The sequence below is a fragment of the Muscardinus avellanarius genome (genome assembly GCF_963383645.1).
Source record: "Muscardinus avellanarius genome assembly, chromosome: 11".
Taxonomy (NCBI): domain Eukaryota; kingdom Metazoa; phylum Chordata; class Mammalia; order Rodentia; family Gliridae; genus Muscardinus; species Muscardinus avellanarius.
In genome coordinates, this window is record NC_137797.1 from 108,063,213 (window position 1) to 108,088,035 (window position 24,823).

A 24,823-nucleotide genomic window follows, 5' to 3' on the forward strand; every position below is an offset into this window, starting at 1 on the left:
TGATATCTCAGCCTGGTTAAGAAACCTGTAAATCGTAGAACTGGGAATCGAGTCCAGAAGTATGTATCTGAAAACAACATAAAAGCTTATTCTTGCCTTTTCCAGGTTAGCAAGAAAAAGTGCTGGGGCAAAGATACTAGGTGTGTGTCTGTGCGAAAATATTATAACGTGAAGAAAAGAAGGAAAAACTGGGCTAGATGACAAGGTCACACTCTGGTGCAGTCACTTAGGAAAACTATTCCTGAAGTTCTTGCCCATATTTTAATAAGACAAATGCATCCTCAGATAAGAGTTTTTTACAGAATTAAGAAGACTGAAAGAAGAGAAAGTACATTGTGAATCGAAATGAGAAAAGGCCAGGTTTCTTATTGATTCTTCACTCTTGGAATCTCATTAGCTATCAGACGGAATTTGATGACTACCAACGAATAAACAATGTTTTCCCCCATTCTTAGCTGTTAAACTGCCTCCAGCCACCAAATACAGATTAGTCTGAAATGCACTTATTGCTTCTGCTGGAGGTGGTTGCTTGGGAAATCAGCTTTAGAGACAAGTCTTCTGTTTCTCTCCCCTTTAGGCTGCTAAAAGATGCACAGAATGAAGCTTATTTTAAAAGCTGGTACCAGCAGCTGCTGGCTGCTCTCCAAAGCTGTTTAGGAAGAGCCTTGAATGATGAGTTCTACAAGGAGAAGACACTCATCAAACTTCTGGGAGCTATTGGGGAAAAAGTCAAGGCCACCAGTGACCCGCACAGAAAGGTTTGTTAAGAAATCAATCTTTCTTGACATAGTGCAAATTATTATTTTTTAAGTTTGATTCAATTACATTTTAATGTCATGTCTTAGGAAGCAAATTCCTGGACTGGGCTTAATTATAAGACACTTCAATCAATTGCTTGAATCAGAATCTTTTCCCACTTGTTTTCCTAAAGTTAATGATAATGTCTGTCCCTAGGATGTAGCACAGATGTGTTGGTAAGAGATCAGGTAAAGGCAGTTTGCCCAAAAGAGGTCTGGAGATGTAATGGTAAAGGGGCAGTACCACAAACTCATGGGAGACGGTACAGACTCTAACCAAAGCACATTTTCAAAGATTTTTATTACCCCCAATAAATAATATGAATTAAATGAAACAAATCAATAGTGGCATAGACAGTAATATTTTTATACTAAGATTTATACTAAGATGATAGTCAAAATATTATGCCTCTTTCTCACTGCTTATAATAGTGGACCTGGCCATTCTTTTTCTTTATCTAACAGAAGAACTTTTGCTCTTTTTAAATTATCTCCATTAATAGATCCCTTCACTGATATAGACCATTAAGTAGGTTCTTTTTGTTTGTTTGTATTTATTTATTTATTTATTTATTTATTTATTTATTTATTGGTGGTACTGGGGTTCCTGGAAGCCCTTCTACCTCCGGGCTACACTCCCAGACCTATTTTATTTTTGGAAACAGGGTCTCTTAAGCCAGCACGTGTGGCTGGCTTTGAACCTGCGTGATCCTCCTGTCTCTGCCTCCCAAGCGCGGGGATTACAAGTGTGCGCCACCATGCCTGGCTAAATAGGTTCTTTTTAATTAAATATTTTACATCCACAGATATAAGAATATATATCCATCATATTGAGAATATTATCCAATTACAATTAATACTGTCTACAGACTATAATTTGGGCATAGAAAAATGACTAAAACATGAGTTTTTTTCTCCAGGGAACTCAAAGTTTCTTTCTACGAATTGTCTAAAATCAACAAGATGTTCAACAAAATGATACAAGAAGAGTAATATACAGACTTTCTGTGGATTCTTTTTCACTCTAGGATTTTTCTTACTGGAAAACATTTAATAGAAATGCAAGTAGTTATTTAATCTATATGTGAATTTTATTTTAAAAATCCTAAGTATTAAATTTATTTTTAAATTGGATATGTATAAGTTTTGGCTCTCTGCAGGAGCTTTAAGGTATATAATCTGAAGGGAAATGCAAATTTTTAAAAATTCTTTGACATCTGCTTACTCCAAAGCTTTTTAATTATTTTCTTTGATAGACAAAAGGTTGATGGCAAGTTAAATACTTTGATTTAAAATTCACAGAATTTTGTATATAGGTTTGGTCTTTATCTCTTACTTTTAATATACTTTTATTGGGGCTTTGTAACCATGCATCAGAAGGAGGATCAGAATATTAAGATACATGCACACAGCACTTGGTGAACTATCTCTTACGTTTTAACACCCCTCATGAATATCTAAGCAATCCTGTTTTTTTTCTTAATAATTTGCATCAAATCACAGAGTGATACTGACAGTATTCACTAAAATAAACACATTTCTCTTGGCTAATCTGCCTGCTTTTGTAAAATCACCTTTCCACATGAAAATAGAAAGAGAAAAAGCAAGAGGTGAGGGGCATTTATATAACGCCTCTCCATTTAGGTCACTGATAACTATTTTTCTACGGGAGAAACAAAGCACGAAATCAAACCTGTCATTTAAACGCAGAAGAGGTTTTACTTCCACAAAGAGAGCAGAGGTTTGTCTCCACGATAGTCAGCAGACAAGCCCAAGGAGAGATGATGAAAATATTCCATGGTGGAATTACACTTCCTTCTCTCTCTTGTACTTATAGATTCTGGGCACAACAGATTCTATTATTTGCCAGTAAGCCAAGAAGGAGAGCTAAGAAACATTGAGAGTCCATTAAGTATTATTAATCTGACGTCCTCATCTTCAGCATTGGGCTGAAAGAGGGCTCAAAATTAGGCTGCTAGGCGCTTTTGGGTTGTTCTGTGATGAGTCATGGTTGTTTTCTATCTCTTCTTGTCAGAGGAAGCACGAGTCTTAGGTGCTCCTTGTCATCTCTGATCTCCCACAGGTTCTGTGGGATATGGAAGAAAATATTAGAAATACACCCATCGGCATCCAGCGAGCTATTTATATATGTTAAATTTCATATAGATTCTTGTTTCTCATTGGCATTAAACAATTGTCATTTTATCATTATTGTTACTAATGTATATGAATCGTTTTACAAAATGCACTATTGCTCTAAGTCTTGAGAGTTGTAAACTAGAATTTCAAGAAATTATCAGAAAATGATCAGGTTAATAATTACTTAAAGCAAGGCTTGCCAATCGGTGAACCACCGGTCAAGCCTAACGTGTTGTGGTTTGTTTGAATAGCACAGTGCTTGGTTAATATTTGCTTTTGATTGAATTTGAGGTCATTGGGAAATAGCACCTTTGGGTCTCTTTGTCCCCAATACTTCCTACAGTCTGTGTTTCCTCATAAGTTTCTACATCATCTATCTGCCTGACCCACAAGTCATCCAAGTATATGAGCCCAGAATTCAAGAGTTTATTTAATCAATAGAAGAAAATTATAACTTGAAAAAGTCAAAGTTTTGCAGTTTCTCAAATATTTTTCAAATATTTCCCCCCACAGGAAGTACTAAAGAAAGAAATTGGCAGACTAGATGAATTCTTTCAAGATATAAAGAGTTGTCATCTTCCTCTGAACCCTGCCCTGTGTGTAAAAGGAGTGGATCATGATGTAAGTCAGCAGATAAATTGAGAATTTCTCTTTTGCAGTGTGTAGTTTACTGTGTATTTTTGAAATGGCATAAAAATCCATAATTGATGTTGCAATTATTTTAAGGAAAAAGTAACTGAATCCCATCCACCTGGTGTGCTCTGTTTGATAAACTGAACAATTGGGATTCTAATGGTTTTATTGTTTGCTCAGAAAAAATTTTGTTGGCTCAGAAACAAACTACTCATCAGTTCATTTGAGAAAAAAAAAAAAAGAGTACTTCTCTCAATGAATTGATTTTGACTTATTCAAAGTGGTTGATGTGGTGACCACATGTACAAATCATTTATTTCCCTTTGGGTTGCTAAGGGTTGGACCAGGTGGAAGAGCTCGCTCTAATTTCATGGTTTATTTAGACTACATATATAACCATGTCTAGTACACTAATACTAATAATCAGCTACAGCATCTTCGTTTTTATTCCACTTAAAATTAATTTGCGGCCACAGGGGAGTATGTCATGTCATATATTTTGTGATTTTCCTTATGCCTGAAAGCCTTTGCTGTATTGTCAGACTCATAGCTCATCCTCTGTCCTACAGAACCTCCCTGGTCGCCCCTTTTCTGACTGACTTAGAAATGTTCTTTCTTCTTTCTTCCTGTTAAGCTTTATAATCCTCCTTCTCAAAGACTAGAGAGTAGAAAAATAGGAATATGGAAAATAATTGCTGAGTAGATTTAAAAGTGAAGAGGAGCCAGGCATGGTAGCGCACACTTATAATCCCAGCATTCGGGAGGCTGAGACAGGAGGATCGCGGTTCGTGGACAGCCTCAGCTACTTAGTGAGGCCCTCTGCAACTCAGTGAGACCCAGTTTCAAAATAAAGAATAAAAAATAGGGCAGGGGGTGTGGCTCAGAGGTCAAATGTCCCTGGGTTCCATCCCAGACCCACAAAAAAAAAAAAAAAAAAAAAAGTAAAGAGGCTTAGCTTAGCTATCATGCATACACAGTAAATGATACTTATGTGACGTTATAGTAAGATAGACAAGAAAACAAACCAAAAGATTGGGAGAAAAAAAAACCATAAAATATTATTAACATAAATGTAAAATTTTGCAGAAATCTTGATACCAACATCTTTATACCTTTGTCACTACCAAGACACCCTACAAACTTCCCTGGTATGCCGCAAAAACATAATTCATAAAACAACAAAATAAGGCATTAATTCCATAAGCTGGGGCATATATCTAGGCTAAAAAGTCAAATCGTCACTAATTCTTTAAAAATTACGTGATGTTAGCAGTATTTACTGACTAATGTCAAAGATGGACAGAACTCAGCTTTTTTTTTTTTTTTTTTCAGTACTGGGGATAGGACCCGGCGGCATTCTTCCTCCCAGTGACACTCCCAGCCCTATTGTTTTATTCCTTATTTTCAAACAAGGTCTCAGTGAGTTGCTACTCAGCTACTCACTAGTAGCCGAGGCTGTCAGTGAAGTCCAAGCCCCCCGTCTCAGCCTCCCAAATGCTGGGATGACAAGTGCGCACCCCCACGCCCGGTGAAACTCAGCATTTCAAGGAAAAAAGAATATTTCAAGAAAGAATGGTATTTCCAGGAAGAAAGAATGTCTTCAGGAGGAAAGAATGCTAGAGATCTCTGAGTGTTGGTTTTTTATTTTTCTTTCTTAGCTTCTTGCGTCCATATTTTTTTTTCTTAAGGACTAGAGAGTGATGTTTTGAATTTGAATAGCATGTGCACCTTGCTTTGTTCGGGCCTTGGTAATGCAGGGTGTTGGTGCTACCGGATTGCTCCTGGTGGACCCACGGTGAGCCGTGTGGCCCAGGGGGTCACCAGCCTGAGATCGCTGTCCCCACCCAGCTGTTGGGACCACACTATCCCTCAGTGTCAGGAAGCTGGAAGCGCTTCCCTGGGGTTCAGAAGCTGGCCCCAGAACACTGACCCCTGCCCTACTTGCTCTGACCCATTGTGTGCAGACCTGGGCTTCTGTGGGTAAAATCACGGAATAGGACAGACCTGGCCGGATAACACTGTCCTATGGCTCCTTTTAAACTGACCTCCAGCTCTTCTCAAGAAATAGATGGGAGCCAGGAATGGTGGCACACACATCAGTTAACTACACCAAGAACCACTCAGGCCTGGCTTCAGCCATATTTATTTATTTATTTATTTATTTATTTATTCATTCATTCGTTTATTAACTTTTTCATTTATTCACGTATTTATTTATTTATTTATTTATTTATTTATTTATTTATTTAGTGGTACTAGGGATGGAACCCAGGGGCATTCCTGAGTTGCAAAGGGCCTCACTAAGTAATTGAGGCTGTCTGTGAACCTCAATCCTCCTGTCTCAGCCTCCCAATTGCTGGGATTACAAGCGTGCACAAACATGCCCGGCTTCAATCCATTTCTTAAACCATGCTTTCAAAAGGTAGAGGGGAAGGGTGATAGGTTTGAGAATTTTATAAGGAGAATTTTCCCATCCCGCTTGGGAACCACAAAGGACATTTCCCTGCCTCCCTGTATGTAAATTAATACAGCCTTTCTCTACTTTTGGAAAAACAAGGATCAGGTGATTTACTTACTTACATACATTCTTCTCGTTTTACAACTATTTTTAGATGCATGTCAATTATCTGTGTTTCTCAAAGACAGAGGCCATAGCTTCTTTTCTCTGTTCCAGCTCTTCTGCCTTGGCATTTCTGTAAGTCGTTCAGCAAGTCCCTGACTCACTCTGTCTCTTGGCTGTGGCTATCCCAACATAATTTTAATATAGTTGTCCTGGAGCATTTTAATTATGCATATGAATGAGGCTTAGAGGGATAGAAACATACGCAGCACACAGCGTTGGTGTGTTTCCTCTGGACCCCACCCCCCTCTGCCTCTGCCTGTGTACAGTGTTGAGATTGGTGCTGATAACATCATATCAGTAGATCACACTTTTTGAACAGTTTCTCTCATTAAATCTCCCATGATGTAGTTAACTGCTAGAAAAAGAACGTCCACTACAGACTCGGTGCACTCTGGGGCACCGTCGGCAGTGGGCTGTTGTGGTTCACACGCGCCTGTGGGCTCTCTCCATCGCTGCACACGTGAGGATCCTCCGCAGAATGGGTTCCCTGATGCGGGATGCGCCTCAAGGCTGGCACCGTAGCAGAGCTTCACGCTTTACCCCACTCATGGGGCTCCTCACCAGTGTGAGTTCTCCGATGTACAAGGAGGTGTGAGTTTTCACTGAGTGGGAAAGGGTCCAATCCCTTTCCAATACTCTGGTCCCTGTCCTCATTTCGCTGAAGTTTCCCTTGTCTCCCAATTCGTCCCTAGCTTTTACATTCAAGAAGACCGATGACTCTTCATCTTCTGACACTGGCTGATTTCACTCCACATAGTACTCCCTCTCTCCATTCACTTGGATGCAAAAGAGATCATTTTGTCCATCTTTACAGTGGATCTAATTTTTAACTTCTCTGGTCTCTCCTTTGCCTTGGCGGACTTAGAAAACCCTTTCTGCTGCCTATCGGCTAACAGGCTATGTCCTTTGTAGTGGTTAAAGTTGGTTTTACCTCAAGGGCTTTCATCTTTAAGTGTTTCTTCATTCAACTGTGATAAATCTCCCTGTGAATATTTTTTAACTCAGTACACATGTTTACACTTTCCTACTAATTTCTGTCTGCCTGTTCTTTCTATTAGCATATAGGTAATGATTTGTGCTTATGGGTTAATCAATAGATAATATTTTGTCATGAGTCTCAAAAAATGTACTGCATGTGAAAACCAAGAAATGCAACAATGAGAACAGAATAGCCCCAGGTGATAGTCAAGAAGGAGGGCTAGGCCCTGAGGTCGGCTTTGGATTTGAGATACTCCAAAGAGATCCCCACAGATTGGAGACGCAGGGCTTACAGACAACTAATTGAGACTCGTTTCTTTATTATACAGAATTTCCAAATTCCCCACTGTGACAAGATCACATGATTCCAAATTAATTGGTTTTTGTAGCAGAAATTCATGCTTAACAAGCAGCCTCACCCATGAAACTATAAAACTCCAGTAGATTCAGTAAGCAAGGGGTTGTGTTTGGTTAGGGATTAGGTTGGATTTACTATGACAAGCAAGTTAAGAAGAGATCCTTTCTTCTCAGTTTACATGGATTTCAGATGTCTCAGAGATAATGGCATTCAAACTGGTCCTTCAGCCTGTATTGATGTCATACTTTACCAAGTTGGCAAGTTGAAAGTATTAAATCCCTCTCCTTTCTTTAGTATCGACTGAACTCTTCACTTTCAACATGAACTTCCTTGTAGCCCAAATGCAAACAACCTTTGGGCACTCGAACAGTTCTAAGGAACCAGCAGGAAAATAAGGAAAGTAAAACGAAGAAGAGCCAGCATCACAAAGCAGAAAATGCAAATGCGGTTGAAAGCAGTGCAGTTCAGGTGTTTCTTAACTCTACGTCCATGTCTCCTTAAAGTGTGCTGCAGAGCAGAAATAACTGAAAGGAAACAAAATTTTAAAGTAGAAATTTTAACTTTTACCTATTTACCAACTAGCATAAGCACTGTATCTACATACTTCTTGGTTTAGACCTGGAACATATCGCTGCAGCTTGGTGAGAAAAAAAAATTTAAATAATAGAAATTTTAACTTTTTCCTATTTACCAACTAGCATAAACCATATCTACATACTTCTTAGTTTAGACCTATAACATATTACTACTGCTTAGTGAGAAAAAAAATGATAAAGATTTATCCTCTGCCAAAAAGCTTGTTTCTTTAAGAATAATATTGCCCCTTATCTGCAAGGGATACATTCCAGGATCCCACTGAATGCCTGAACTCACAGGCCTGAATATCCTACATTTTTCCTATACATATATGTATACATTTATAAACTAGGTGCATTGAGAAATGAATGGCAAGAACTAATAATAAAATAAAACAATAATATCAACATATTGTAATAAAGTGCCCAGTATCACTACTGTATATCGGGGTCCTTACTAAGTAAAAGAAGAGTTACTTGGACACAGGCACTGCCATATTGCAGCAGTTTATGTAATAACCACGCTGAGTACTGAGTAACTGACAGGTGGATAGCATATACCACGTGGATACACTGCACAGAGACAATTCAAGTACCGAGCAGAACGGAGCAAGCAGGATTCACATCCCAGGCGAGATGGCGTAGGATGATGTAACATTTCATCCATCATACTACTCTGAGTGTTGTGCAGTTTCACACTTATGAATTATTTCTTTCTGGAATTTTCCTTTTGAGATTTTCAGGACACAGTCAAGCACAGGTAACTAACACTATAGAAAGCCAAACCTTAGGAAGCAGTAGACAGCTGTAACTGCTTTGATTGATGTAATAAGATGTATTTTTTGGTGGGAGGATCCTGGGGTTGGAATCCAGGGGCATTCTACTTTTGAGCTACACCCCCCAGCCCTATTTTTTATTCTTTATTTGGAAATGGGGTCTCACTGAGTTCCAAAGGGCCTCACTAAGTATCTGAGGCTGTCCTCAACTGAAATCCTCCTGTCTCGGCCTCCCAAATGCTGGGATTACAAGTGGGCACCACCACGCCCAGAAAATATATCACTTTTGTTTCTTTTCAATGTACTTCTTTGTTCTAAGGTATAAAAATTATTGATGTGTTACATGTGTCCTCAGAGCCAATTCTGTCGGCAGTGACGGTATCAGAAACGTTTTTCTCACTCCTGTTTTTCTCTTTTTCTCTTTCTATAGGCATGTTCCTACTTCACATCTAATGCTTTGCCACTGAAGATTACTTTCATCAATGCTAACCCGATGGGCACAAACATCAGCATTATTTTTAAGGTACCGTAGCCATTCTAAAACATCAAATTGATTCCAGAAGCAGAACTATTGATTTATTACTCACAAAAAAAGAAATGATCGCAGCTATTTTCCTCTGGCAAAAAAAAAAAAAAACCAAGGTTTTACAATTATTTTAGATTCTGTCCTTTTATAAAATTATAATACATGCCAAACTATGATTGGAAGTAAACCAAATATTACTGGCTCAAGGCCAGGGATCCTTAGTGCAAAACTTAAGAGAATATGCTTCAGTAAATGGAAGTGTGTGATCACTTTTTAGTGGCACAAAAAGTTGTATGTGTCATAGCTCTTAGGAGTAGAATTTTCTTCTGGCCTAAATGCAAAATTATGATAAAAATTAGCTGAAACTTAAATAACATAGATAATTTAACATACTTTTTATTTGCAAGTATGTGCTTATATCAGTAAGTTGGATCATTTTTCTCTTCTGTTTTTGTAAACAAAAAGTAAATAGGGAGTATTTCAGTCTTCAGGATGAATCCTATGGGGGGAAGAGAAAAATATATATAGTAATGGAGTTATAGACCGGTAGGAAAAGGCTAATGAGGGAGCCATAAATAAGAAGAAGACTTTGCCAATCATCCAGTTAATTTGGTCAGTTATTCAGCAAGGTCTCAGAGTGAGTCTTTGGTGGATTCTGACTGTCTCTTTTTAAGGACAGGGATTAGCATGATCACACGTTTGTTCTGACCTGTGCAACCTCAAGCACTGCTCATGACACTGTATTTTTCGTGAATAATAAAATAATGAACTCTCATCTTGGCAAAGCGTTCCATGGATAATTTAGAAAGCATTTTCAGAATTGAACTGTGTGTTTGGCTCGGAGCTTAAACCAGTCCTTCTCTTTGGACATAGTGCATTTTCTCTCACCTCTGCTTAAAAAAAAAAATCACTCTTTCATCATTTCCTATTTTTCCCAAAGACAATTTTCTCTGTAAGTTAACTGCCTTCATAATAAGAGAAACCCTGGATCGACAGACTGCTGAATCATATGTGTGCTATTTATGCTTCTAGTCAAGAAGCTTGGCTATTCTAACTGCATCTCAGTGCTTAAGTCTGCGACATACCAGATCGTCACTTAGGAAGAGATCGTTGTTGTTTTTAATCAGGATTATACACCCTAGCAGAATTTGCAGTTATATATTTGTACCTGCCTTTACATAATTTGTTCAGTTTAATTCCCGGCACCTTCTCTATCCCTTCCTCTTCTCGAGCCTCCCCATCACCATTTCACGTACTCCATTGGTCTCTTTTATTTTCTTGTGATTTCCCCTTTCCCTCCTTTTCTCTTGCTAGCTTTCACATAAAAGAGAAGACATAGAGCCCTTGATTTTGACTCTGGTTTTTTTTACACTTAACATAATATTTTCCATTTCCACCCATTTTCCTGCAAATGACATAATTTTTCTGTTCATTATGGCTGAAATAAACCTCTGTTGTTTGTCTATCCTACATCTTCTTTATCCATTCATCTGCTGGTGGACACCTCGGTTGGTTCCTTAATTTGGCAATTGTGAATTACACTGCCATGAACATGGGCATGTGTGTATTGCCACAGCATGCTGAGTTTAATTCTTTTGGAAAGATACAAAGGAAAGGAGTGCCATAATGGAGTTATAGGGTGGTTCTATTCCTATTGAGGATAGAATATTGGTTAAATTAATTTACAACTCTATGGGAGTCTCCATGGTGGTTGAACTAATTTACAATCCTACCACCAGGGTACAGTATTTCATCTTCCCATATCCTCACCAACATTTATTGGTTTGTTTTGTTTTGGTTTTGGTTTTTGGGGTTTTTTTTTGTTTTTTGGTTTTTTTTGGTACTGGGGATAGAACCCAGGGGCATTCTACCTCTGAGCTACACCCGCAACCCTATTTTTTATTCTTATCTTGAATCTGGGTCTCATTGAGTTGCAAAGGGCCTCACTAAATAGCTGAGGCTGTCTGCAAACCATGATCCAACTGTCTCAGCCTCCCAAATGCTGAGATTACAAGCGTGCACCACCACACCCAGCTGTTATTTGTATTCTTGATGGTTGTCATTCTAATTGGAGTGAGAGAAAAATCTCAGCATAGTTTTGCATATATATAATTATATATATAATATAATATTCATTATAATATTCATTATAATATACAAATGTTTATCCAAATTGCTAACATATATCTACATATGATTAACATATATATATGTATATATAATGAATATGTTAATCATATGTAGATATATATGTTAGCAATTTGGATAAACATTTGTTCAGCCTTTCTACACTAAACCTTGAATATGAGAAATTCAGATGGAATATAATACATGGATATTAAATTGAAAGATTTTTCTCAGGATCAACATCCCAAACAAAGCTTCCAGTCCAATGGCTGAAACTTCTGCAATCATTTAGAGGGAAGTTCTTGTTTTTCTTGTTCTTCTATCAGAAATGTAAGGCACTTTCAGTCAAGATAAAACAACAAAATTACCCAAGGCAGGCTGGAAATGTATCCAGGAAAAAATGACATGTATCATACTTAGATGGTCTTAGTGGATTCGAAGAGAAATCTGAAGTCTATGGTTTTGTTTTTAACAGGCTGGAGATGATCTTCGTCAAGATATGCTTGTTCTGCAGATTATCCAGGTGATGGACAACATTTGGCTGCAAGAGGGTCTGGATATGCAAATGGTCATTTACAGATGCTTATCCACAGGAAAGAACCAAGGTCTGGACAGCTTAGAAAGTGAATTGACTTATATTATTCATTGCACATTTTCACTGGCAATATGCCACAAAATTTTCTACAAGATTTCCTTTTAGACCACTATCTCAAAAATACAAAGAACTCTAAGATCTCTTCTAAAAAAGTATTTTCAAAAATAAGCCCAAAGTAATGGATATAAAGTACATTGTAGTTTTAGGTATTAATAAGGGTCTTTACCAAACAAATGTTAAATGTGATGTTCTTTTATGTGTTCTTGAGAGTTGGTTACATTAATAAGTAACTAGCTTTATTTTTTCATTTTCTGATATGGACACTCCTTGACTTACAGTGGAGTTCTACCATGACAAAATCATCATAAGCTCAAAATGTAATATGTCAAAAATGCATTTAACACATCTAACCTACAAACACCATAGTTTAGCAGTACCGTGGACAACACCGTATCAGCTAGGAGCTGTAGTTCACTGCCCCTGCCCCGAATCACAAGAGAACATTATACCACATAATGCTACCCCAGGGAAAAAAAATAAAAATTCAAAGTTAGAAGTATTGCTTTCCTCCAAAGGCATATAACTTTTGTACCATTGGAAAGTTTAAATACTTAAGTTAAAATATAGTAATTTGGAGACCCTCTATAATAGAAAGTACAATTACTTCAAAATAAATATAACTATCACTTATTAACACAAAAGCTTATAGATTTTCAAATATTTAAAGAATTTATTTCAATTCCAAACACATGACAAGCCTGTACTTAATTTCCAAAGTACTTTTGACGAGGTACATCAAGACTCAAAAATGGTCCCACATGTAAATTTTGAACATACTTAAATATTTCTTTTCCCTTTTAAAAGCCCATAAATCAATATGTAACATTTATACACATTATAAATAGATGCATATAAATATACAAATGCATTTATCCCCACTTCCAGCGAAAATAATGATGAAAACATCAGAGATAAAAGTAATACTTAATGACAATCATGTCAACTTGAAGAAACAATAGTTCCCAACACATCATCATCTCTTTTACATATGATCGTTATGTAACACTTAGAATTTCATTGAATTAGTCAGTTTGAATTATAGCAGAAATTTGTGTATAAACAAATGAATGAGATCATAAACCTGAAAACAAAACCTACACTATGTAATTATTGTTTTTAATTTAAGCATAACTACAATTTAATGCTAGTGTCCCAAAAGAATAGTCTCTGCCTTGTTCCTCTATTTCTGAGGTCTAACCAGCAGGCACAGTCAATACCCAGCTTTTCCAGCCAGCGTTCTGCAGCTATAATAATTTTAAAAAAAATAGTGACCACACAACTTAGAGGAAAGAAATTTATTTTCTTACCATTTGGGGATCAGTCCATGTGAGGCCGGGGACCACAGATTCCAGGCCATGGTGGCAGGAGGTGGAAAGAAGGAGAGTTTATGGGCTGTGCTCCGCACACAATGGAGACTGCAATCAAGAGAGAGGGAGTGTGGGGAGGAAAACCATATATAATCTCCAAGGCCAGTCCCCCAGGGACTCACCTGTCCAGCCACACTCAAATCAATCCATTGCAATGGATTTTTCACTGCTGGGATTACAACCCTTATGACACAACTATATCAACCCTGAATATTAATAAATGATTTCTTTAGGGGACTTTTTATATCTATAACACAGGGCAGCCAACTCTGACTTGAGATTTTGGATGCTAAGCCTGGAAGCAGTTCCTAGCTATGTTAAGTTGCAATCTGACACCTCAGAATAGCTCAACTATAAGTCATTCTAGGCGATTATTTTTTTTTCCATGGTACTAGGTATTGAATCCAGGGACACTCAGCCCCTGAGCTGCACTCCCAGCTCTACTTAATTTTTTTTGAAACAGTGTCTCACTAAGTTGCTCAAGTCTTCACTAAATCTCTGAGGCTGTCTGAGAACCTGCAATCTGCTTATCTCCACCTCTTAAGTACTGGGTGGCCTGCCCCAGCACACCTGGCTCTACCCAATTATTGTAATTCTGGTAACAGTGCTCCTGCTTCCAATCCAAATGCTTCCTCTATTCTGAACTCTTTCAGCCAGATTTTAAAATTTTTTCATTCATTGTTAGTATCACGAGATTGTTATTCCTCGAGTTTTACCCCCTTTTCTCACATAAGTAACCTAATTCTTTCAAATCTTAACATGCTTACAAAGAAAAAATGAAGCCAAATAAGCCTGGCTGAGGTTTTTAGATGTCTCATAGATCACAGTTTCTTCATAAATTGGAGAAATCACTGATCCCAATGGAATTACTCAATTCCATCTATTCATATCTGTTTATAATCAAAGGATATAACAGGAAAAATGAGTTTTAATGTTAACAGAAGAATTGAGTGAAAATGACTATACCTTTGCCCAACAGTAAATATGAGAAAAGATTTCCCCCTGCCTACCAACGACTTTCAATGACTTGTTTATAGGGCATTATAGTAACAAAACACGTCTGCAAGAAAAGTAGACATTAAAATAAATGTCATTTTTAGAAGATCAGATCACATTTTAGTCAGGTTCCAAGTCTTATTGAATATCTACCATTCAAAAAATATTCAACTTTAAAAACACAACCATCACTCTATGTATGTGGTTATATTCTTGTCCCTGGTTTCTGGACATTTGAGTTGGCAACTTATACACTTACACAGATTGTAGACATCAGAAATTCTAGATTTTAATTCTTTCAGTGGCTTTCTTTATAAAACTCTACAGTAAGGGGCATTTGGGGACATCCAGCTCAGGAGAATTTTAAGCATGGAATTTGAATTGTTCCATATACACTAAAATCAGAGACTTGAAAATATTCACAAGCTAGTGACCTTATGAGCACAGTGGGAATAAATCTGTCCAGGGTGGACAGATCCCTGGTGACTGGAGCAAGCATGGTCTAGTGTTCAATCGACATGTACTCCCTTTAAAATGTATTCGTAGAGTTTCTCTTCCGTGTGGACTGAGAGGGAAGGCACAGGTGGCTGCCTCCATGATTCCTGCATGGCGTTCAGCTTGCTTTCAGAAACAAAACATTGAACTACAAAGCTTTTACTAGCTGGCACGCTGATTTTTATAATGTATTTGAAATGTTTTTTTATGGAGATTGTTTTGGTTGACTTACGGCAGAAATACATTTGTCACGTAAGCTCAAATAATATCCACTCTTAGTAAATGAGTTCCACAGATATGACTATTAACCCACTTCCTTACTGACTCAGCAGAGTCTCTGTGGGACCACAGAGTGTTTCTCTACCATGATGCTAGAAAAATATATATAAAGGTGCTTCTGATTGAGCTGATCTGAACCCAAAGAGCAGCCACATCATCTTCAGGACTTAGGTAGCATTAAAAGGAGCCCATCTAGACAAGCCTTCTGCAGAATGGAAGGGTTATAAAGGAAAAGGAGAATCCAAATGTTCCTGATGCCTGTCTTTGCTGTTCCTTGGATGAAGAGCTGTTCTCTAAGTATCCAGGACCATCCCCATAATCTCTTCTTTATCAACCAGGATTGGTGCAGATGGTGCCAGATGCTGTAACCCTGGCCAAGATCCACCGCCAGTCTGGGCTGATAGGACCACTGAAGGAAAACACAATCAGAAAGTGGTTCAGCCAGCACAACCCCTGCAAGGCGGATTACGACAAGGTCAGTCCTGCGGCCGCTAATTCTATGCAATGTTCTTACATAGATGTGCTCTGGTTCCTTAGCTATTTCTGACTGATGGGAAAGCAAATGAAATACTCCATGATTTCCCTTCCACTCAGCCATCACCCCAGGAAGAGCGACCCTGTTCACAGGGCATGTAACTAGACACAATGTTCTTGTGCTTGGTTTTCCTTCTGGGTGGAATTCCTGCCTGTCAACAAAACATCTCTGTTCAGCAGCCTCTTATAGCAATCCCATCCCAGAGACAATGCCTCTTGGGATTCCTTCCTGCAAGGAACAGCCTGTGTATAATTTTGATTTCTATAAATAACTCCCCTTCCTTTGTTAAATATTTCTTCTACCAGGTTCTGCTTTTTCATTTACCATTCTTTCAATGGTTTTTAGATTGAATGAGTATGTATGAGTGTATGTGTGTGTATGTGTATGTGTGTGTGTGTGTGTGTGTGTGTGTGTGTGTGTGTACACGTGTCTATGCATTCATGCTTTACAAAATATACTGCAAACCTGCTTTCTCCCAGTTTATCTCACTCTGGCATCCAGGCTGCACTGTGCAGGTGCACAGCCTCTACCCTATCCGAGGGACGTTGGATAAGATGTGTGTGACTAGACCCAGTTCCTGTTCTACATGCCAAGTCATGGACTGGTTCTCTTGGGTTATCTACACCACTAATTCACAGAAAGTTCGAGATTAGCCACCATTAGATAGGGTCACTGATGCCCTGAGCACTTTTCTTGTTTTGGAGAAACAGGGGTCGTGATAGAGACCCCAGTAGGCATTTGCCTCCTACCACAGTGAGGGTGGGCACAAAGCACAGGTGTTCAGAGGACAAGAAGCAAAGCATCACAGGAGAGCTTCGCGAAATCTCTTCTCTAGCTATGCCCAGACATATGACTTGGGTTTTGCATGACCATCTCTGGTCACATCTTTGAGGTGTGTCCACACACAATGGTTCTTCACAAGTACCTATGGAAGGCATATTTTATTGTCTTCACTTTATCCATGAAGAAGTGACTTGCTCAGATGCTTGAGAGACTTCGTACCGCGGTGTGCAGCCAGGGACACAGCCTTCTCTCTTCCCTTCCTGCCTACACTCCTTCACTCCACAGCCACCCACCACTCCTGGTGACACCAGCAAGCTCATAAAAATGGTGCATGCCCAGGAGACCATTCGGGAAACAGTATTTTTGGAAAGGAAGGTCTGATTATTAAGGAGACATAAACCACAGTTAACTGAGTGAGAATCTGCTTCAACCCAATGGGGCAGTCACTCATATGTGCTAGATCAAAACACTTTCAGATATAGACTGACAATCTGTTTGTAAGTGTAGTCACAAAATGTCACAAACCTCGGGATAGAGTTTTGTGTTCCAAAAATTCAAATATTAAAAAATCAATATTTTATGCCTCTGGGAAGAGACAGTGTTGGGTCATATTGTGTTTTTCTTTTTTTAGTGTGAATGCACATCTGTGTGTGTGTGTGTGTGTGTGTCTGTCTAGGGATTGAACCCAGGGACATTCTATCTCCGAGCTACACCCTTAGCTTTTTTATTTTCCTTCTTTCTCTTTCTCTCTCTCTCTCTCTCTCTCTCTCTCTCTCTCTCTCTCTCTCTCTCTCTCTCTTTCGCAGCACTGGGGTGGAAAGCAGGAGCATTCTACCTTTGAGTTATACCCCCAGCCCTATTTTTTTTTTTTTTTTTTGGTGGTACTGGGGATGGAACCCAGGGACTTCTACCTCCGGGCTATACTCCCAGACCTATTTTATATTTTTTATTTGGAAACAGGGTCTCTTAAACCAGCTGAGGCTGGCTTCGAACCTGCGCGATTCTCCTGTCTCAGCCTCCCAAAGCGTGGGGATTACAAGCATGCACCACCACACCTGGCTCCAGCCCTATTTTCTATTATTTATTTTGAAACAGGATCTCACCGAGGCCTCACTTAGTACCTGAGGTTGTCCGTAAACCACAATCCTCCTGTCTCAGCCTCCCAAAAGCTGGGATTACAAGCATGTGCCACCATTTCTTATTTTGAAACAAGGTCTCATTAAGTTAATGAGGTGGGCCTCAAACATGTGACCCTTTTATCTGAGCCTACCAAGTCCTGGAATTATAGATATGCACCACCACACACATAATTTCTTCTTTTACTTTGAAAAAAAATAATTCAATTTTTTTATATTTGAGACATTGAAAAATCACGCTATGAATCTTCTTCAGTAAACCAGAAAAATTAATTCTATCTAAATGAAAGAGATCTTTTCCCTAATTTTGGTGAAAAAGAATGCCAAAGAGTAGACTGATGCGTGTTCTTCTTCAAAAGCATATCAGGAAGGAGTCCTTGTCTACACCTGTCTCTCTCCTGAGATGTGGAAATTGTTCTTGGTTGTGCAATTTGTCTTTCTCATTCACCTTCCACCACGGCCTCTGATGCAAATGTACTTTCTCACTCTTGCAATTTTTGTTTTTGTCCGTGGTTCTCAATTGCCTAGGCCTTGAGGAACTTTCTCTGCTCCTGTGCTGGCTGGTGTGTGGTGACGTTCATCCTGGGAGTCTGTGACCGTCACAATGACAACATCATGCTCACCAAGTCGGGACACATGTTTCATATCGACTTTGGAAAATTCTTAGGTCATGCACAAACATTCGGAGGGATAAAAAGGTGAGTGCACGAATGTGTGTTACAGTAAGGAAGCCGTGTCCTAGTCTCATGTAACACTCAATGCCATAAAAGCCCAGCAGACAGCTTGCTTCCCATTTCTCCAATCCCTCAAGGCAAAACAAATGTGATTATGTAGCTAATAATAAGATTGAAGGAAAATATTTTTTTTCCAATCGATTGTTAATGGAACAAATTGGGTTTCCTCAAATTGTTAGTGGACTAAATTGGCCTTCCTCCATAGGATACTAATCCTATTTTAGCCTGAGCTGCTTGATATAGTATTTTTGTTTCTTTTTATCAACCTTGAATGATCACTGAGGCATAAGTTGCTATTCTCAGTACATCTGACATATCACCACCACCATTATAAAAGCACTGACTTTTATATATTATATTTTTATATTTTATATATGAATTTATATATAATATTTTTATATATTATATATTACATTTCCCACACTGAGTCGACCTTGGATTATTCTACAAATATTTATTGAGCACGTACCATTCAAGGCACTGAGGGTACAACAGTATATAAGGAAGACACACACCCTGATCTCTTTCCAGTAGAGATAACAGACATTCAAAAACTTAATAAGCAAAGAAATAACATGAGAAAATCAGGAGTTCTATTAGGATACTAAAGCAGAGAAGTAGTGTCAAAAGTGAGTGGGGCAGAGTGGTATTTTAAAGCGGCCTCTGTGAGGAAAGTCAGAGCTTTATTCATGAGAGAAGTAATTCCATGGAGAGAGAGAGAGGCAAATAGAACAGTATATCTAAATTGAGTTCTCCAGAAACCTGGAGCATCCATCTCCATGCTTGTATCCACCCTGGAGCTGCCATGAACGTTCTGACTTCTACCAGAGAACAAAAAAAACACATCTCTCTTATGAAAGAGGATTTCACATTCTGTCCATAAACAAACAATCCCTTCTTATGGGCTTTTGTGGTGTGATTAAAGAGGATTTATACCAACAGATTAAATCAAAGGGCAATTCAGGCCCAGCATCACTTAGTGATTTTGGAGAGAACGTGGCTAAGCCCAGCAATGGAAGTAATGAGAAATGTCTCTAGCCCTTTGAAGGCTATTGGCGTTCCTTTTTTTGAAGCATTGCTTAATTATTATCTTCATTTCTTTATTTTCTCTCACAAAGATACAAATGAAAGCGGTTGGCGAGTCATGCATCCACAATTTTTCAGTTTCCCAGTAACAATAATTCCTATACAGTAATTTTTATAACATAAAAGATATGATTATACTAATAAGCTCAAATTTTAGCTCAATAATTCCTTGATGGTAATTTTCTTACAGAACAGGAAACATTAAGAAATATGATTATTAATTATGTATATTGTTCTTTTTAAACATTTTTATTGGTACATTGTAATTATATATCATAGTTTAGTGCTTTTCTATCTCATTATTTCAACCTCTTCTTTTTTTAAGACCATATTTTCTGTCCCCATGGCTTTCACTTTGCTAATGCTGGCTTTGAAGCTTTCCTTGTAACCAGCCCTGTGAACCCTGGTTAAGGTCAACGACTCTGGAAATGGAGCCTGTGTCGTGTTTAATCCCCCACTCGAGTGTGAGCTCAGGGGGCCCTGTAGTCAGCAGCTCTTCTGTGCCTCATTTTTTCCCATCTATCAAAACAGAATTTTGTGTAAAGTTTTAATGAATCACTCTCCATAAAGTGCTTTGTAGAGAACCTAACACTGGGTGAGGTCTTCACGCATGTCTGGGTACTTAATTAAAATGTAAGCATAAGGAAGTAACAACAAAAGAGATTGCATCTCCAGGTGGTTATCGTTTCTGTTGTTCAGAATTTCCTAAATATCTGATTTGGGTGCCTTTAAAATCTGTACATTGAAATGCATGATTTGAACTAGGATCCTCTTGAGGTTTTGGACATTAAAGCCTACAGCTGACAGATTGGATTGAGCTATATCATTCAAGCAAGGATGGCAAGTCATTTCACCAACCCACTCCTAACTTCTGGTATGACTTCCCACCCAAGAACAGGCGTGCTGGACCCCGTGCCCCTGGCTTGAAAGAGCCCGATGTGCGCATTCCTTCTCAACTCTGCAGCCAGCGACAGCGTGTTGGTAGCCTGATATCAGCCACCGTGGAAGTATTTATACCAGGGGAAGTGGTAGATGCCACAAATCAGAGCTTTGTTAAGGGGGAAAAAGTGAGCCAGTTATGAAATATTTAGTACTACATCACTGGATATAAATCTACTTAAAACAGATGGAAAAAATCATTCCAGAGTTCAACAAAATAAAATGTATCTTATATTCTTTTCCTCTTAAAATATTTCCAAAAATGATCAATATATTAGATGTCAGTCTTATCGAAACCCGTCTTAATACTTGTCAGTTTTTATCCCAATCGATCACCAATCCCCTAGTATATAACCGTAGTATGTATCTACCATATAATCTCAGTACTATTTATTAAAATATTCCTATATCTATAGTAATTTTGACATAATTTCCCGTAAATACCACTGATGTAAAAGTTTTACAATTTAGCCGGCCATGGTGGCGCACACTTATAATCCCCGTGCTTGGGAGGCAGAGACAGGAGGATCGCGCAGGTTCGAAGCTAGCCGCGCTGGCTTAAGAGACCCTGTTTCCAAATAAAAATATAAAAAGTAGGTCTGGGAGTAGAAGGGTTTCCAGGAATCCCAGTACCACCAAAAAAAAAAAAAGTTTTGAAATTTAATTTCTAATTGGGTATTGTAATATTTATATTTTAAGTCTTTTCAATTTAAAATCTAGTTTTTTTAAAAACAGATTTTTTGACATTAAAATATGAGTTTTATTCTCCTCCAGGAATTAATGGACTCCCACATGCTTTTATTACCCCATTTCTCTGAAATTAGATGAATCTCGTTGGTCTTTTTTTCCCATGACAGTTAACCAACACTGGGGTTCACTTAAAGCAGATCTTAATGCTATGAATCTTCTAGAAGGAAAATATCCTCTGATAACTCCCCAGCTGTGAGTGCCTTTAAGACTTCTTTGTACCCTAAGTACCAAGCGTAGCGCAGAAGTTCAATTTTGGTTGTTTGAAGGATCACTCCAAAACTGTCACCAAATTTACTTCCCTTGACCTTAGAAAGTAGAGGTTTCCTGAAGATAAAAGTATGAAGAACTCTTGTCTTTTTCTACTGGCACTAGAAATTTGCTAAAATAATTTTCAACTCAAGGTCATTCTGCGCTTGGGAGTCAAGAATGGGTGGAATCCGTGCGCTGTGCGTTTCACACAGCCTTCTGCCAGTCACAGAGCAGGCCACACCTTGCATCGGAATGCTGCTGTGAGTTTCACAAAGCACCCTCAAAGTCTATTTCATCTATTTCAAGGAAAAAAGTTTGAGTCAGGCATGGTGATGGTACATTCCTGTCACCCCGATACTTGGATGGCTGAGATAGGAGGATGGTGCGTTCAAAGCCAGCCTAAGCAACTTAGTGAGACTCTTTCAAAAAGACACATGACTTTTCTTTGAGCAGAGATTTCATTGGTTTTCAAATGAAAAACTAAAGGAAAGGACCACTGAGAAGAGACAAAAAGTTTGAAAGAGGGGGGTAGAGGAAAATAAAGTAGAAAGAGAGAAAGATCTTAACTGGTGTGAGGATTCTGCCTTCCCATACTCAGTAAACACATCAGGAACCGTGAACATTCAACAGGGAAGACTGGAGCGCTGGCGCCTCGCTGGCCCGAGGTACGATGCACCCGTCAGTATAAGCACTTCATGGTGCCGCCCCTAAATCCATTCTTAAAAGAAAAGCTTCAAATGTTTCCTAAATGTGAGTCTAGTATAAAATATCTACTTCCTAACTAAACAAACAGGGTCCTCTTCTGCAGCTAAGGTAACAACTCATGGTGTTAAAATTAGTAAGAAACTGTATGTCCATTTCAACCCTGGTACATAAATCTGGGTCGGGCATATCATAGGGTTATGGGTGATTTAAATGTTTTGGGAGACAACTTGGGCTATTCATGGTAATCACCTCTGCCCTGACTTTAGAACTTGAACCCCAACTTAAAATGTGATGTCACAGTATGACTTTCACCCGTTAGTCATAGCACGGATGAGCTCTGCCTCATATCCAGACTGATTCTGTTCAAGCATGTACTGGAATCCCATGCTAAGCCAAGCTGCCCACTTCTTAAACTCCAGCTTGAAGGAAGCCCACAAGGAGATCTGGAGGGTCTGACCAGTCTCTTTCTGCCCCCACAAATCCTGATCTACTCAAAACTCAGACCCAGTAAATTAGGCTTGGAGAAGCAAAACTGATAGAAAATTTTGAAGCAGTAACTATTTAACTACTCTTTTTAAATTTTTAGTTATTTATTATTATTTTGGTGGTACTGGGATTGGAACCAGGGGCCTTCTATCTCTGGGCTACACTCCCAGACCTATTTTATGTTTTATTTGGAAACAGTGTCTCTTAAACCAGCTGAGGCTGGCTTTGAACCTGCACAATCCTCCTGTCTCAGCCTCCCAAGTGCGGGGATTATAAGCGTGCGCCACCGCACCCGATTCACTACTCTTTTTTAAGTAAGAGCGTTGATATGCTTGAGTCTAAAAGGAATGTCAGAGTCAGGACCTAAAGTTATCAAGCAGCTGAGGATCAGTGATTTCCAGGACTCCTAAGGATGCACAGTGCACTTGCAAAAGAGGCCTGGCTGGGGTGGGGAAATGCTTCGCTAAATTTAAGAAATTATTGGCGAGGCTGTCCTTGGTTAATAATCAGTGCAGGTTTGGGGATCTCACAGGGCGTCAAATGTTCTTTCTGTAAGAGAACACATACCCGCGACGTTCTCATTATATTGCACGGGTGAGGTTTACTGCTTTGCCTAATCACACAAGGTTCTATCCTACCCAGTGGAGATTCCAAATTTGCCTTCTCAATTAACTCCTGGATATTAGACAAGAGACCTGTGTTCTTTCGGTTGGGCAGCAAAATGTACTCTCTAAGATGTAGGTCATTTGTGATATCTAGAGAGGGGTGAGCTCAAACCTTCCCCCGTGTATTGCAGTCATCTATTTCTGTGCTAATAGCACCACTCGGTATTGTGGAAGTCTGTAGCTCTTAGACATTTTTCAAACACTATACCTTAACGTTGCTATGGTATTTTCTAGGACACAAAGATTATGAATGCATGAAGTTAATAAAAGTAATTTCAGTAATAATTACAAAATATGCCTCCTTACTGAGCCCTACATTTCAGTTCAGGGTACAAACGCATCATTCAAACACTCAATTTTTCCAATTCCCCAGTCTTCCTCAGTTGCTCCAGAAAAAGAAGAAATATTTGTATTTTTGGAGTTCAACAGATTCTACCCCCCCCCATAAGCCCTGCTAGGATTCTGTCTTTCCACCCCTGTCTTCATATCCCTGCCTCCGCCACCAATATGGAAGCAGGTGACTCCACACCACTGAGGATTGGTGCAGCTCATTGCTCACTGCAAGAGCAAGTTCTCTTTAGCATCGTTTCCCAGCTACTGTGTGGATTAGAACATTCCACAGCAATAGCTTCATTAAGAACTCCATGAGATCTCTCCTGTTACTTTATCTTACAAATGGCAGAGGGAAGTCTTAGTTGCCATAACTTGTCCAAACTCACAAGTCAAAGGTGGCAGAACTGCTGGAAGTTTCCATGATACTCCCATGTCTCAGTACTCCCAATGCAGACTGTCTTCTCCAGGATGCAGACAGATGGAGACTTCTCTAGTTACTACCAAATTATATAGTTATCTCACATTTATGGCCCTGATGTACATCAAATCCGTACCTCTAAAACTTACAACCACACATCTTGGAAGATGTTTGCGTTGTGAAAGGCAGACAAATCTAAGACCAAGCGTTAAAGCAGCAGGGTCACTGTCCCGTCCGTGAGTGATTTCTCTCTGAGTGAAAAGACGGGCAGAATGGTACACGCTTTTAAATTTTTTCTTACACTTTAAAAAAGGCAATCAGTAGGGATAGTTAAGCTACTTTAAGTTAAATGCTTATGACGTGATTCCAATTCCAGAGCTCACCCATATCTATCGTATTGAATTTGGTACGACTAAAATCCACCCCCAACTATTGGGGTGAAGTTCGGTGTCATTAGCTAGACTTCATATTGGAGAAGGTCGCTTCTGGGAATGATTGTACCTTAGACAGCTTATGTTGCGACACTTTGAAAAGGAGCGTCATGCTGGGTATGGTGGCACACCCCTGTAATTCCAGTACTTAGGAGGCTGAGACAGGAAGATGGCATGTTCAAGGTTAGCTCCAGCAATTTAGTGAAGCCCTCAGCAACTTAATGAGACTGTCTTAAATTTTAAAAATAG

The 24,823-nt window shown here is 38.9% G+C and overlaps 1 protein-coding gene across 1 annotated transcript in view; it reads left to right on the forward strand.

The window, feature by feature from the left end:
• The window catches only part of PIK3C2G (phosphatidylinositol-4-phosphate 3-kinase catalytic subunit type 2 gamma), a gene marked incomplete at both ends in the record, with an annotated part of 285,908 nt that overhangs the window by 163,878 nt on the left and 97,207 nt on the right, over positions 1 to 24,823 (forward strand). The window contains 6 exons of the mRNA XM_080705040.1: positions 578 to 758; positions 3,450 to 3,557; positions 9,310 to 9,402; positions 12,008 to 12,137; positions 15,663 to 15,799; positions 18,307 to 18,476. Of these exons, the coding sequence (XP_080561166.1) occupies positions 578 to 758; positions 3,450 to 3,557; positions 9,310 to 9,402; positions 12,008 to 12,137; positions 15,663 to 15,799; positions 18,307 to 18,476 (819 nt within the window). The remainder of the gene's footprint in view (positions 1 to 577; positions 759 to 3,449; positions 3,558 to 9,309; positions 9,403 to 12,007; positions 12,138 to 15,662; positions 15,800 to 18,306; positions 18,477 to 24,823) is intronic.